General features: G+C 45.2%; 1 protein-coding gene across 2 annotated transcripts in view; it reads right to left on the bottom strand.

Moving 5' to 3' along the window:
* csgalnact1a (chondroitin sulfate N-acetylgalactosaminyltransferase 1a) overlaps positions 1–15,763 on the bottom strand; it is a 37,289-nt gene that overhangs the window by 21,089 nt on the left and 437 nt on the right. Inside the window, exons 1-2 of one of the 2 annotated variants that reach the window (XM_076284623.1) lie at positions 9,484–9,881; positions 6,140–7,694 (exon numbers count right to left, since the gene is read on the bottom strand). In XM_076284623.1, the coding sequence (XP_076140738.1) occupies positions 6,140–6,887 (748 nt within the window). In that variant the 5' untranslated portion in view covers positions 6,888–7,694; positions 9,484–9,881. Of the gene's footprint in view, positions 1–6,139; positions 7,695–9,483; positions 9,882–15,763 lie in introns of those variants that run through there. The other variant, XM_076284622.1, reaches the window with a different exon arrangement.

Raw genomic sequence — 15,763 nt, 5'->3', positions numbered from 1 at the left:
CATTCTCTGATCTGAACAAAGAGCGTGATCCTGTCAGAATGTGTATGACTTTCAGTTTAACACTTTAAATCTGCACAGAGACACGCTGTCTAACTGGGAGTAACTTGGAAACGTAACAAAATCCTTGTCAGTCCCTCTGAAAACATCCAAAGAGAGACATGCTACATTTGCATCAGGCCCAATAGTGAAACCACTTGGCTGCTCACTCTAGCATGATAAATATATTCTGGTTGCAATTCCAAATGCACCGGATGAACTATGCAAAAGAGCTCCGCGAGTTCGGGAAGAGCCAAATCTGTGTGAATCAAATAACGATATCCAAACAAGGTCATTTAGGCTATTTGTGTGCGCAGCGCGGGACACCCTGGAATATTTCAGCCATTATCCCCGAATGAAATGACAAACGGCCAGGGACCGAAAAAACCAATAACAACGGTCCGCCTCGCCTCCATCTCACACACATCATCCACTTAGCGGTCACAATTAGGAGGGACCCCGCCACGAGCAAGGCTGTTTGTATCGACGGGAGCTCTCGCAGGGCTGTGGCATGAAAGCCAGACGCAGAGCCCCCTCAGGGGGGAGTCTGAGCGAGAGATGTGTCCCCGCCACCGAAGACAAACGGCCGGGAATCAAACAGGAGGGAAGTGGACCGCTAATGGGATCCAGCCCCTGCCGCACAAACTGTCCACCCCACCACACACACACACTGCACACACACACACACACAACCACCACACTGCCCCGTCAAACCATCCCTTCAAGCCTGGCGTCGATAAACTTCACAGGAAATGGAAGTGGAGGGGGGATAGGAGGGGGGGAAGGGGCAATGTGGAACGGGTCCTGTGGCACTTACTTCCTCTGATAGCCACGAACTTCCGCCTGCACGTAGCAAAGCAGGAGAGAACCACCAGCAAGTGGAGCCATCAGCATTGTGAAACCAAACCCCATTTGTAGTGTCCTAAGTTGACCATAAAGTGTTGCATGTTAAGATGTGTATAATGCTTCACAACACTTTTGCAGAATGGTGAAAGAACCATGGGCTAGTGGACCCATCGGAGCCATTAAACAAAACCTCAATTGATGCAAGTCTTGTGAATTAGATTAAAAAAAAAGCCAAAGAGCCTATTAAATGTGTCAAATTATATCCAACCGGTCAGATCTGGCTGCATGACATTTTATTTTACAGCCTTTCTGCTGTCCTGCCGAGCGACAGGCAACCTCTTGTTACGTCTGGCACCTGTGATTGTTGATCTAAAAGCAGATGCGCGAAATTAACAAAATCCCCCCTTTTTTAACTTTATGGGAATTCTTTAAACAAATGAGACTGTGCTCAGTGAGTCATGCAACATCGAGCTGTGCTGGCAAAACCCGTTTCAGTGGCTATTCAGTCAGAGAGTGAGGCCTACTGCTCTGGTCTGTTCCATGACTAAGGCCACAGCGTGCCATTCCATATAAACATGTTTTGTCACTAAGAGGGTCATACTTTTTCCACTCTTTCACTCAATCATTCCCTCATTCTTTCTCTCTCACTGTTTCTCACCCTTTCCTCCACAATTGCCCCTTCTTTCATGATGAGCTGTCCCTAAAAAACCCACCATTGATCATTCTGGAAAGAGCCTTGATACAGCTACGGTTCTGGACCCAACCCTGAGCGATATTATACCAGCACAAGGGCTTTCTTCTGCCAGGCCTACATGGCAATACCACAATTGCTCTGTCCCAACGATTTAGCCCGACATTACAGAGAACACAGAGACCCACATTCATCGGACATCTCAGAGCAGAACAAATCCTGGGCATCCTATATGTGCCCCTCTCCTGAATGTCTTCCCTTTGAGCTGAGGGTAGAGATAAATGTAATGACCTTGTGATGTGGACACTGTTGTATACACTTACACAGTGCATTCCTTCTGCACTCTGGGCTAGACATCTGATCAATACAAGCATAGAGGTTTGGACAGCTGGAGCAAATAAAGGCTAAAGCCATCCAGGCATCTGCTGGGCTTTTTGGATCAGTCAGGGAGTGAGAGAGGGGTGGGGGGGGGGGGGGGGGTGAGGGACAGGGAGGGTGACAAAAATACACTGGTAGAGACACTACTTCTGGCTTCATTTTAATCAGAGAAGACCTCTGAGAAGACTTGGGAAAGATTCTTCTAGAAGACACTGACAAGCCCTGCCCAAAGCCACTTCCCCAAGGAGCATGTCCAATGACAGGCTGTGTGTCCATATGCTTTCCCCATTACACCTCTCAGGGGAGTCATATGATCCCTGCCGCTATACTGTTTACTGTGTATGGGATAAACAACAAACTATGTGCAGGCAGGACAACTTTCTACAGGATGTTATTCCACAAAGTGCTCTTTTGGCTTAGCTGGTGAAGCATGAAAATAACATAGCTAAAATGATGCCACAGTACATTCCTCTCTTAGACGATTACTGATTAGACTGATAAGCTGTGTATGCTCTATCTGACTGATTTAGTCACATATGTGCAGAGGTGGAAAGTAACGAAATACATTTACTCACGTTACTGTATTGAGTAGTTTTTCTGTGTATTTTGTATTTTTTAAGTAGTTTATAAAATCGGTATTTTGAATTTTACTTGATTACATTTTGAGTGAAGTATTGTACTTCGCTACATAAAAAATCCCATCCGTTACTTGAGTAAAAAAAAAAAGTTAAGACTAAAGAAAACAGAAAGGGAGAGAAAAGAAATCGCGCCCTAAACCACTAGTGATAATGATCAGCATGTAGCCTACAACAGGACATGAATCAAGCTGGCGCCATGCAGTCTTTCTGAAAGTGATGGAGATGGAGCTGGATCACGAGATGCATCAGATTACATGTGCAGCCTAACCTATGAAAGTCTATTTCCCGCGATTTCAATGGGTTGTCTTAGTTCGTTGTAGCACTAATGATAGCGGAGATATTCAAGCAAACACCATGGGATTTCGTGTTTTGACGTTTGTGCTCACCTTTCCTTGGAAAGAAGTTTATTAGCAGTTGTTTCCCCTCATTTTGATGTCTCTCTTTTTAGTAACCTGACTTGGCTTTCTTGGAGAAAGACATTGCACCAGCAGCACAACAATTAGCGGTCCACTACTAGCGATGCTCAACTAAATAAACAAAAGATAGACTACCTTATGAATCTTGCAGGCGGACTAAACCATTTAGCTCTTTAGCAAGGGAGAGTGAGTGACCTTAGACAGTTTTCACTATGTTTTGTATACAAAATCCAGTCAGTCAAACTTTAAATTTCGTCTGACATTCATTTTGACATTTAATTTGGAAGTTAAAATATTCAGGTAAAATAAATATAGGGTGGACATATATATATATATATATATATTTTCGTAATTAGCTGAAACTTCCAGTGAGTCTATTCGAAATTTTCACCACACATTATATTAACACACATATAAAAAAATCCAAACATAAGAGTTATGTGTATTAAAGTGGAATGACACAGGAAAAGTATTGAACGTGCCTACTGAAATTTCTTCAATAGCTACTTTGTGGAAAAGCCTTTGTTTGTAAAGACAGCTTCAAGACATTTCCTGTATAACAAAACGTATTAGTCACAGTATCAGGTGTGATTTTGGCCCATTGTTCTAAACAGATTCCAGGGGTCCCTCTTGTGAATCCTGATCTTTAGTTACTTCCAGAACTGTTTAATTGAATTTAATTGAATTGGCTGCCTTCAAGTCTTTCTGGAGCTTTCTCCGAGTGGTCCTTGGCTCTTGGAATTGACTATCCTTCTGACTCCCTGGTCAGAAATATTGCGAGGAGATCCTGCATGGCAGTGATGTTTCTTCCACTTGCAGATAATGGCTTCCATGCTGCTTACTGAAGATTCTGAAGTTTTGAAATGCATCTGTAACCAGTTTCATTGATATGTTTTGCAACAATAAGGTTGCAAAGGTCTTGGGAGAGCTTTTTGCTTTTATCCATCATGAAATGTTCTTGTGTGACACCTTGGTAATGAAAAACCTTTTTATAGCCCATCAATATACTAACCAAGCTTATATTAATTTGCACAGATAGAAAAGATAACTACTCAGATTCCAGCTCGTTCCTTCCCTTTCCTTGCCTTAGTGTTTTTTCTTAGCTTGTTCAATACTTTTTCCCTGTGTTATTCCAATTCATTACACATGACTCTACTTATGGAGTTGTTACTACTTAGTGGACTCTACTTATTACCTTACCTGGAGTTATTACTAATGCCTGGTGAAAATGTTGTACCCCCCGTATTCCACTTTTCAAGGGCCCTCTCCATTGGGGCCCTATACTACCCACTCTCCCCCACTGTTCGACGCCCTTTAATCTGCTCAAACTTAAAGGAGAACTCCGGTGATTTTTCACATAGATCTCCATTTCTCAACGTCACCGAGTACTGTCGGTATGAACAAAACTGAAACAATCGGTTTTACCTAGCTCGAGTTGCTGCAGCTACAGCGCTACACACTGGGAGCATGAACATGGCTGCCTTAGCTGCTGGCTGCAGCAACTCGAGCTAGGACCAAAGTCCTTTTCAGGCAAGTACCTCCACTCGGCAGCTATATTGCAACACTTTTTGGGCACTTATCGTGCATCTATTTCGGCAGAAATGCGTGTGCGTAAGGCTTCACGACACCAATCTTGCTCCAGCAGCGAGATCACAACAGATGATTGGCACAATGTCTTCACAGCACACCACATGATTGGCTCAATGTATTTTACAACACACCACATGATTGGCTCAATGTATTCACAAGTCAACGTTTTGCCGCGGAAGGGTTGTGATATTTGTAGACAACTGACTAACCCCATGCATTACTATGGAGGATTTTTTAAGTGCTGTATCTCCTCATTAGAAAGTCTCTGGTAAAACTGGTTGTTCTGGTACCCCCCCCCCCCCCCCCAAAAAAAAAAGTAACTAAGTAACTTTTACTTAAAGTACATTTTAAATGAACTACTTTTTACTTTTACTTAAGTACATTTTCAGATCGGTATTTTAACTTGTACTTGAGTAATATTTCATCAAGGTATTGGTACTTTTACTTGAGTACAATATTTTCGTACTTTTTCCACCTCTGCATATGTGATATGTCTTGATGAGTTTTTGTGTTTCAATTCTTGTCAGTCTCAGAGTGTCTAAGAATAAGTCAGATTTATCAGTGACGTGCATGCCGAAATCCTCTTCTCATTTCACTGCAGTTCAAGGTGGCTGTTCAAAGAGTCTAGAGTGGCAAACTCTTTGATCTTTGTTTTCATCTTCCCATTATTTCACATTGTGACAGAATCCAGATGGAACCTTCTCCGTGGCCACGTGACGATGTCTCTCCACCGGAGCATAGGCGAAAAGTCGACAGGCTCCTGAGTCACCCTGGCTGCTCGCTGATGTTTGCTGACCTTTGAGGAAGACCCCTTTCCTTTTCCCTGACAGCCATCGGAGGGATGATGCATCTGCGCAGCGAGCAGCTGCTCTCGCTTCCTACCTTCAGTTTCGAACCCGTTTCTCACCCACGGATTTCCTGGCTTTTAGCGCCTTGACGTTCAGGACACAGGATGCGCCAATTGTCTCACATTGTGTTTGATTTTTATTGTTTGCCAGCGTGAGATGTTTTGTTCAGACGCCTAAACAATAACAGCTTAGATCCTCAAATGTTCCGATGGAGAGGGATAAGGAACGGGGGGTGGACAGAGCGGGTTTTGACATGAATGTCTGTTTTTTTGTCACAAATGAAATGGCTATTGACTTGTTTTTATGAACCCTGAGAAAGGATTATTAATGAAAAGGGAGGCACTGGAATAGGCTGAACATTTGTAATCATACGGCGTCCTCCTGTTGCTCAGCCAGCTGAGCACGTTGCTAACAACACCAAGATCAAAGATTCTATTCCCTTGGAACACAAACAGACATTAATAAAGTGTGCACCTAACTTTGAATAAATCTGAAGGATTAAAGACAAAATTAATCAGATCTCAACTGTCTGTCTGACTGTTCTATTCTTATCAAATCTATCTCGTAATATTTGTGTGTATCTGATATTAAACTGAAAAAAACATCTGTCCACTGTCCAAATCTGTCTATTAGATAAACATGTCTGCACACAAACAAAATGTAAACAACATGCCAAATGGCATCCTGTTGCCTCACCCTCAATGAAGTCCGATGGGGCGTAGACTTTGCTGAGGGTCCTGTCCCCTCCGGCATTGCGCGGGGCATTGAGGGCCTGCAGGCCGTTCTCGATCACCTCGCCCAGCTCGTCGCGTCGGTCCTTACGGACGGGCTTCTCCTCGGGATGGCGCGTGAGGCCCATCTCCAGCTGGTAGACACGCTGCAAGGTGAAGCTCTCGAAGGGCACCACCGCGTACTCGCTGGGCAGCCGCGTGCCCTGGTGCACCTCCGCCTGGCTCAGCTGGCTGCGCAGGAACTCCTGGAGGTCGGCGTTGGGGCTCTTCTCGTTGGCGGCCGGCGCGGCGGCGTCACCTCCTCCTCCTCCTCCTCCTCCTCCTCCTCCTCCTCCGGCAGCCCGCTCCAGGGACTCCTGGACGCCCTTGAGCTGCTCGCTGCGCTCCTGCAGGGCCTCCTTCAGCTGGGCGATCTCCTTCTTCAGGGCAGCGATGTGGACCCGGTGCTTATCCTCGTGCTCCTGCAGCAGGGCCTGATAGCCCTCGCGGCCCGTGGGTCCCCCGCTTGGACCGCTGGCCCCGGCACCGGCCACTCCGCCTCCTCCTCCTCCCCCGCCGCCCCCACCTCCTGCCCGGGGCAGAGCGTGGACCCCCAGCCCGTCCTCCTGGTAGGGGCCGCAGGTGTTGACGTAGAGAAGGGAGGCGGTGCAGCACAGCAGCACCAGCACCAGCCCGATACGGGACAGCCAGGCGAGCGAACCCCTCCTCAGCATGGCGACGCGTCACACCAACAACACGGCCTCTCTGAGCGTCACGCAAAAAAGCTGCTTGTCTTGTTGCTGATGTGCTGCAGAAATGATTTCAGTTAAGCTTCCATCTGTAAGCATGCACTGTGATGTGGGCAACACATAAGGTATCAGCCATGACAAAGCATGACTGATTGGATGATCTCCAATGCCTTCACATACTCAACTCCTGAGCTGAGTATGTGCTTAAGCAAAAGTCCTAAAAATAAGCCCATAAGGGACTGCTGCTCGCTATCCTGTACAAGTGGCCACTGTTATCTCTGCCTCTACGTTCCACACCAATGTCAATAAAACAGGCAAGGTTATGACCAGGTCCTCACCCCAGCCAACAACACAGTCAGACTGCAGGGAAGTGAATGAGAAACTGCTGTTTCCTGTCCAGTCTAAAGGAGACGTCCCACTTTCGGTCCTGACTCACACATGACTAAAAATGTCCAGTTCCCAACCAAAATTGCGTTACATTCCCCGGAGAGCACGTCTGGACCCAAGGCCCGGTCCATGCAGCCCGAGCTGCTGATGACACATCGGTCCCGGCCGTGAAGCGGGTGAATAATGCATGCTTTCAGAGCAGGGGGTATTTGCTCTCTACATCCTCCTGAGATCCATGCACAGTAGAATCACAGGGCACCGGTTCAATCCACATTCCATTGTGATGCAAATTCATATAAAAGATGGACTGTGGAACAATGACTATAATCTGCTCGCTGTGTTGTTGTCATCTGGGCAAGAGCGCGGGGAGTCTTCATCCACAGCGCCACATCTTCTTATGGAGATCTAGGAGGAGAGAGAGAGAGACACAGAGGAAAGGAAAAGATGAGAAATTGGCTGAGAAACACAAAGAAAGACAGAAGTGCAACCTGTTTATCTCACTTGAAACTGAGAGCAGACAGAAACAATAACATCATCATCGTCAGTGATCCTGAACATATGAGATAAACACTTGCAAACATTTTTCATGTCAATTGTGTTATTGCTCCTTTGTTACTCTCTGCCACTGTTTTTTTTCTACACTCCTCTTCTTGGTAAAAAAAAAGTAACTGCTGGCACCACCAACAATCCAACTGCACAGATGTTACTAAATGAGAAACATTGTAGCTGGAGTTGCAACAGACACATTTCCTATAAAATTAAACATGTGTTTCACGTGCTACAATTTAGGCTACCTCAAAGACGACGTTAAGAACCCAACAAAGCAGCCAAGAACTGGCTCCTGGAGAACACTGTTGCTAGTGATGTGTGAAAATAGGAGCTCTGTGCTAAAAGCAGCCCAATGTGAACACGTCTGACCAATCTCACCGGGGGAAGAACAGGCTCACTGTAGTCTAAGCAAACATGCTGGCAAGAGGCGAGCCATTCATACACACACACACACACACACACACACGGACACACACACACACACACACACACACACACTCACGGACACACGCTCACACACACACACTCACGGACACACGCTTACACACACTTACTCATTGACTCACATACACTGACTGGCTCTCTTTCCCACATGCATACACTGTTACAATTATCTGCGTCTGCATGTCATTAACCTCGGAACTCAAACATACACATACTATCTTCCCACTTGTGCTCAGGCTCACATATCCAGTGGTGTAGTCCAAGTGATATGTAGGACTACGCAGTATACCCATTTAAAAAGCATCACCATCTCAGCATACCCACTTAAAAAAGGCAAGGATACATATTAACATTTGGGGTTGATCACTGTATACACACTACAGCTAACTACTACATCACAGTATACACTACAACTAACTAGACTACACCACTGCACATACCTACTCATGCACACAGCAGTGATGCATATGTCTGTATTTGCCCAATTTCATAAGGAATGGAGTAAGTATAAGATTGATTATGAGGATGCTTATTTATGTTTGTGTGTGTATGCATGTGTGTGTGTGTGTGTTTGCCGGAGCGTGTGTGTCTGTTGACTCACCACACAATTAGCTCTTTTATAGGTTTGGGAGGCTGGCCCTAATGAAAGGATTAGTTATGTCAGCAGTGAATACCGGACTGTATCGAGCAGCACTGGCCACGTCCCAAGACTCAGGCATGGCCAGGGATGGCTATTTATCAGGACTTGGACCGTTACTGACGCGGTCGACGGAGCCATTCCTCTAGTTCACTTCCCTTGCACCATCGCAGATAAACTATCACAACCACCTGCCCAATGTGATCACAGACTGGCTAGAAACAAAAAGATGAGCAGCTGGTTTATGGTCTCTTATGTTGAGTGAGTTACATTGTTAAATTGGGAGAAATATGCATAAAAGGATACTACTGTTACCGACTACACAAAATGGATGAAATTCATTTCCCAGGGAATGCCAATAACAATAAACACCAAAACCAAGAGCTGATTTTCCATTGGTTTAGTTGAGCTATTCTTTGGGTTGGTTTCACAAACACACACACACACACACATGCACCCACCAACACATGCACACACACACACAGACACACGTTTAATACTGGATTACAACTCAGGACACAGACACATTCAGATAGGATACAGTCATGTTTCCAGCAGCCATACTTTGCCAGAGTGGGATGCTTGTCCTACGCGCAGCCTCCTTGCTGCTGCCGTGGGAGTTTAAATAGGGCACAGAGGGGAAATCTTCAGATGTCTCCATCAAAACTTTCCCACCTCCAGCTGCTTTAACTGTCATAGCTCAGGCTGATTTATGTAGTCACGCCCTGGTGAGGAAAAAGACACCTCTGTTTATGACACACACTCCTACTATATACTTCACATATGTGTGAGGCTGTGTGTGTGTGTGCTAGCATATGTTTTGCGAACGAGTGAGTGTAGATATATGAGCAAATGAGTGATTCACTGTCTCTCTCTCTCTCTCTCTCTCTCTGTGTCTGTGTCTGAATGATCTGTGAGTGTATCTAAGAGTATGTGTGTCTGAATGTGTCTGAGTGTGTGTGTGTGTGTGTGTGTGTGCGTGTGGCCTGCAATTGCCAGCCATTCATGCCCACTGCTCTTGGATGCCAGTAAGCTTGGAAAAGAAGGAAACAGGAGCTCAGCAATTTGAATGTGGCCCAAAACTACTGGCCCTTCACTATGAGGAGTGATTCATTGGGAAGAATGGGCTATAAAGGCAGCAGAGTTGGGTCCCAATGCTGCACCGTGTGCACTAAAGCTTATTTACGGAAGTGCTGTTTTTCTCTGGGCATTTTAACAAATTCTGCTAAAGCAATATAAGTAACACAGGAGTAAATTGACCCATAATGAAATACATGAAACCTGACTGTGAACCGAATGGCCAAAATTGCCACCAGGGTTCAGGTGGGACTGTTCATGGGTTTTTGTCTTTGGTCAAATAAAAATGGGATAAATCAGTTGACAAACATTATAAAATATATAATAAAAATAACTATTATATAATATAAAAATAACTTCCCTATTAGTATCAAACAGTCACATTCAACACACTAACTCTGTATTAGATAGATAGATAGATAGATAGATAGATAGATACTTTATTGATCCCCAAGGGGAAATTCAAGATTATTCAACTTATTAGGACATCAGGTATTGCTTAATGTCTAGGAAGTTAAGTAAAGGTAATGCAACAACAGCTTTTTTCCCTCTCCTCTCCGGAATCGTCCATCTGAAGCAACAGCCCAGGCGCTGATCTCACACCCCTCGTTGAGAGGCCTTTGCCAAATTGCTGCCCTCGCTCATGTTCTCGTTCGTGACCTCGCCATTTTCTTCCGTTGCAGCCTCTCACTCCCTCAGGCTGCGAGGGGACTGAACTTTTCCCCTGAAATTAATATGTGCTGCAGTTTCAATGACTTGCTGGGGTGGAGCCGAACCACAGCCTCTCTGCTGCCTACTGCTGTAGACTGGATGGGCTTGCAATAGGCTCCTACACTGGGCTTGAGCCTACGCTAGGCTATGTGTTCTGCATCAGAAACGAGGGAAGACAGAGTGACTAACAGAGAATGAGAGAATAAGAGGGATGGAGAGATATTAGGAGAGAGAGGAGGGGGAGGAAGGGAGAGAGAGAGAGAGAGAGAGAGAGAGAGCACAATAACCATTACAACCTTTACATCACTCACGGGCACTAAAGTTGAGAACAGATGTCTCCAACGAGGGAGGGAAAAAAAATAAAAGCATCACTTGTGCTTGAACTATTGCTCCTGAATAATACATTCCAACATCAGGTGGAATTAGGTAAGTGTGGAGGCGGAAAGACAGAGAGGCCAAGACACAGTTAAACAGAAAGAGAATGAGAGAGAGAAAGAGAGAAAAGGATAGAGAGAGACAGAGGTGCAAATACCGAGACAGACTGACATAGCAAGGGATCAGACATTTCCTGATTACATTGCACTGTGTCTTTGACAGCTTGACTGTGGATAGTGACTGCGGGCAGGAATTGAGATGGAGGTGGGGTGGGCGGTTGTGGTGGAGTGTTGTGCATGTGTGTGTGTGTGTGTGTGTGTGTATGTGTGTTGGGGAGGGGGAGGGGGCGGATCTGGTGAAAAACAGCCACTTCCTCTCTTCAAACAGAACAGCTTCCTGTCTGCCGGGCATGGGTGGTACGGGGAGGGCTGTGGCACGGCTCTGCCCTCGGGGGCCTGCAGAGAGAGAGGTGTCATTTAGCTCGTCTGATTCCAGCACTCACTCACTCACGCACGCATGCACGGGGGAAGCTGTGCCGCCGCTCATCACTGATGCTACCATTTGCAGGGCTGCTCTCATCGGTGCTTGTCTGTGACATCCAGGCCAAGTGTTTGCAGAGATGCAGATTTCAGTGCTCAGGGCCACGGTGCAAAACAATCAGTGATACTCAAAGCACACACACACACACAAAGGCACAGGAAAGAGCACACAGAAGCCACTTTATTTTTTTCCACAGCCTGCACGGCAGATTGTGTGTGTGTGTGTGTGTGTGTGTGTGTGTGTGTGTGTATTAGCTACTTTGTCCTAAGCTCGATAACACTACAAATTAAAATGTCTCTCACTCTGCGCGCACAACAAAACACACCGCCACAGCCGAGAGTAAAACACTCACTCTGGTTTTTTTTAGTTTTTTATCTCACCACCGTACTTCTTCCCTCTGAGGAGAAGAATCTTCCGCCTCTCCCCAGAGGACCTTGGCTGTGGTTTTGATTGGGATCTGTCAGCGGGGGTGCGCTTTACAGAGGAGGATATCCGGTCAGAGACAAGCATAGGGGGTAGGAGGGGAGAGAGAGAAAGAGAGAGGGAGAGAGAGAGAGAGAGAAAGAGAAAGGAGGGTGCAGGGTGGAGGGAGAGAAAGAGTCATACGGAGAGGTTGCTGAAGAGGTCCAAGGCTTGACGTGTTTTACTGGGTTTTTTTTATTACTGTGCAAGTGGGCACCAGTGAAAGCAATTCCAGGTGTTAGTCATAGGCTACACTGACTGTCCACGCACACACACGCGCACACACATGCACACACGCACACACACACACACACACACACATAGAGATGAAGGGAGGTAAGTGGGGTGATGGAGAGACACAAAAGGCGAAAGGCGAACAGAGAGAGCATGAACAACTGTGAGAGAGAAGAGAGAAGGAAAAAGAAACAGCAGTGGGGAGGGGGGGGGGGGGACAGGGGGAGAGACAAACAGGAAAACTGAAAGAATTGAGGAGGAAAGAGCAAGGGAGAGAAAGATAGAGAGCTTGGAGAGAGAGAGAAAGATCGAAAGCAAAAGACAGAAAGATTCACTGGCTCTTTGATGTTTCCGGCCCTCAGGTGATTCTCTCTCCCCTTAATTAGCTTGGGCCTCATGTCAGGCCCCGGATCATAACTGCCATCTGCCCTTCTGCTAAAACACACATACCACTGCACACAACACTCTCACAAACATGCGCACACACACATACACACACACACACACACACACACACACACACACACACACACACACGTACATACACACACATACACACACACACACACACACACACACACACACACACACACACGTACATACACACACACATACACACACACACACACACACACACACACACACACACACGTACATGCACGCTCCACTGCACAAACATAGCACAAGATGCAGAACCTATATAAATATACTACACCCTGCTGTTAAAGTACATACTGATCAATATAATGTTAAAGACAAGTCTCCGTCTGCCTCGCACACAAACTAGCACACAAAGTACACAAAGTAGCATGACCAAACAGCTTTAATAATTGATAAAGCCTCCTACACAATACATTATTCAGGAGGCCTTCACCCTCAAGTTTGCCAGTTTCTCCAATTTGCTATTGTGATAAAACAGCGTGTTCATAGCCGTCTGTATCTAACACGCTCACAACAAGCGTTCAACTTGCACTGCTACAAAATGCTAATCCTGCAGAATAGAGACATCGCAAAGCCATTGACAGTCATTCAGTGGGCGACTTCCTATTATGCAGATCCACCTCTGCCAAACAAACAAACAAGCAAACAAACAAACAACAAGCCATACAAATTATAACCATCCTTCTTCCTGGAACACACAAACAGCCAAATTAGAGAACACTTGACTTCAACATTCTCGGTTTTAAGTCACTGAGGACTGTGTTTTCGCAGGCCCTCATGAATTACAAAGCTGCTTTCAGCGAGGCTAAATGCAATTGTTTACATTCTTGACAGTGCAGTAGATATAGATGTAATCTCCAATCTCTAACTCCTGGTATCTTGGTACACACAATGAGTTGTTCTGGGTTGAAAACCAATCTAGAGCATCAGAAAAGCACACCAGGTTTCCTCTTCAATATGTCATCCTATCACTGAGATGAGGGAAGTCATTAAAAGCTGATGGAGCCACGTTGCCATAAACCCATAATGAGTGGAAGCAAACCATTTTCTGCAGATTGTCTTCTTTACTGATAAATACTTTTAAAGCACTCCTCCCCCACCCCCCAACTTAAAAAACAAACAAAAACATTTAGGCTATACTTAGTATTAATCACTGATTCACGCATAGCCAGTAGCCACTGAACTACCATCCGACACCTTGTGGCACTGACTCCTGATTCAGCTAACTGTTCTCTTATAACGAAGGATATCTCCCAGAGAGTGCCTGCTGTTGCCACGGTGAGATGTTGTCAGTCTGTTCAATTATAAGGGGGCTGCTAGGCAGAAGTTGAAGCTGGGAGGGAGAGGAAACGGGGGCCAATTTGCATTTTCACTGAGTTCTAATTCCTCATGAAGGAGAATTTTGCCACTGCGGTTTTCTCTTGTGAGTTTTTTTTAATTTTTTTGTAGAGATGCTATCTTATGACGTATTAAAAACCATGGAAATCATTTTAAGCAAATCCCAAATTCGGAGGTGTTAATTTCCTCTCACAATTCTTTGTATTTCCTGCTATCAGGACAGGGTGTAAAATATTTAAATTTTTTGTGAAAACCTTACAAATGTGAAAACAGGGTTAAAGTTATGGTTACAGCAACCTTAATCATTTCTCATAGTCTTCTATAGTACATTTCCAAATGGCTGAATGTCTTTCTCTTCTATAGGTATTGTAGCAGCAAAAATATCTATCCTGGACTGCTCCCTAAATGCAAGATGTGTAGACAGGCATCATTGCACTTTCAGGAGAAATAAAACGACACTGGAGACTCCTGCCACACTGGAGCTTGGCCAGTGAGCAGGTCAGAGGAGAGCTGAGGAGCAGGTGGATGCCTGACACTCTAACCCCTCCTGCATGTGCTATAACTCAGCCTTGGACAAACTCAGACCGAAGACAGACAAACATTGTGAATCAGTGAACAGTACACAGTCTGGATCTGTCCAGTCCTAACTCTGTTTCTTTTATTCATCAGGCCAGAGCAGAGCAGAGCTCCTTTCACTGAGAGCAACCAGTCTGAATAGAAACTACAGGTCGGTCCGTAGGCGCCTCCGATGATGTAAAGATTAGAAACCCCATACCAGGCTGCCTGTCCTTAACAAGCGGAGCTCGAGCAGACCATGCAGCACTACAGAGCTCAAATGACAGCAGATGTCAGCTCAGAAGCAGGGACAGGGGAGAAGTAGCCATTGAAATGCCATTTGTAGACCGAACGTTATGTCTGGAAGGGAAATAATGAAATTTAGAGAGCACTAGCCTTTGGTGATATTTAAATTGGATGAAAGATGGCATATCTAATATATGTGTAATTTTAACACCAGATCTGTGATAATTATGCCTTGAAACTGAAAGAGTATCCAACCCACATATGCATACTCTCTCATTATTTTGGCTAGAGATGCTTTAGATCCCATGCTTAAACAGCCTTAATAAGGGCACTTGGTAGGATTTAGTGTAATTGCCCAAAAGCCACAAAATACACCAGTATATTTAAGTAATGGTGATCACAGCATGGGTTGTCTGAATAGCCCCAGTATCCTTTTGCACACAGTTTACTCCAAAAGTGCCACACTTTCCAAATATATTTATACTTGATGGCTGATCTGATGGCATTTTGAGAAAGCCACTTGTGCTGAGTGCTGCATTGTGTTTCTTTTCCACGTGATAATGGCCTCTTCAATATCTAAGACATCACAGCCTGCTCCAGCTTCTCTATCTTGATTTAAAATACTGATAGTAAGCCAACTACATGTCTAATACCATCTAGCAGTACCATTAGCCAATGTCAACTACAGAAAAGCCCAGATCGATATTAGTTAAATTAATTACTTTAATGCAAACTAATAATTAAGCTAATGCTCCCTCTGAAAACGCTTTGCCATTTTCCTCTAACAGTTTGCACTTTCAGAAAATACATCTTCATTCATTTGGGTCCAGGAATTCAGAGGCAGTGGCTGAATGCAGGTCTCTGC

This window comes from Alosa pseudoharengus, unplaced genomic scaffold, assembly GCF_046254945.1.
Source record: "Alosa pseudoharengus isolate Yale_2024_CS ecotype anadromous, Long Island Sound unplaced genomic scaffold, YU_APseudo_1.1 YU_APseudo_1.1_scf_14, whole genome shotgun sequence".
Classification (NCBI taxonomy): domain Eukaryota; kingdom Metazoa; phylum Chordata; class Actinopteri; order Clupeiformes; family Clupeidae; genus Alosa; species Alosa pseudoharengus.
This window is presented reverse-complemented; position numbering and strand designations above follow the sequence as displayed.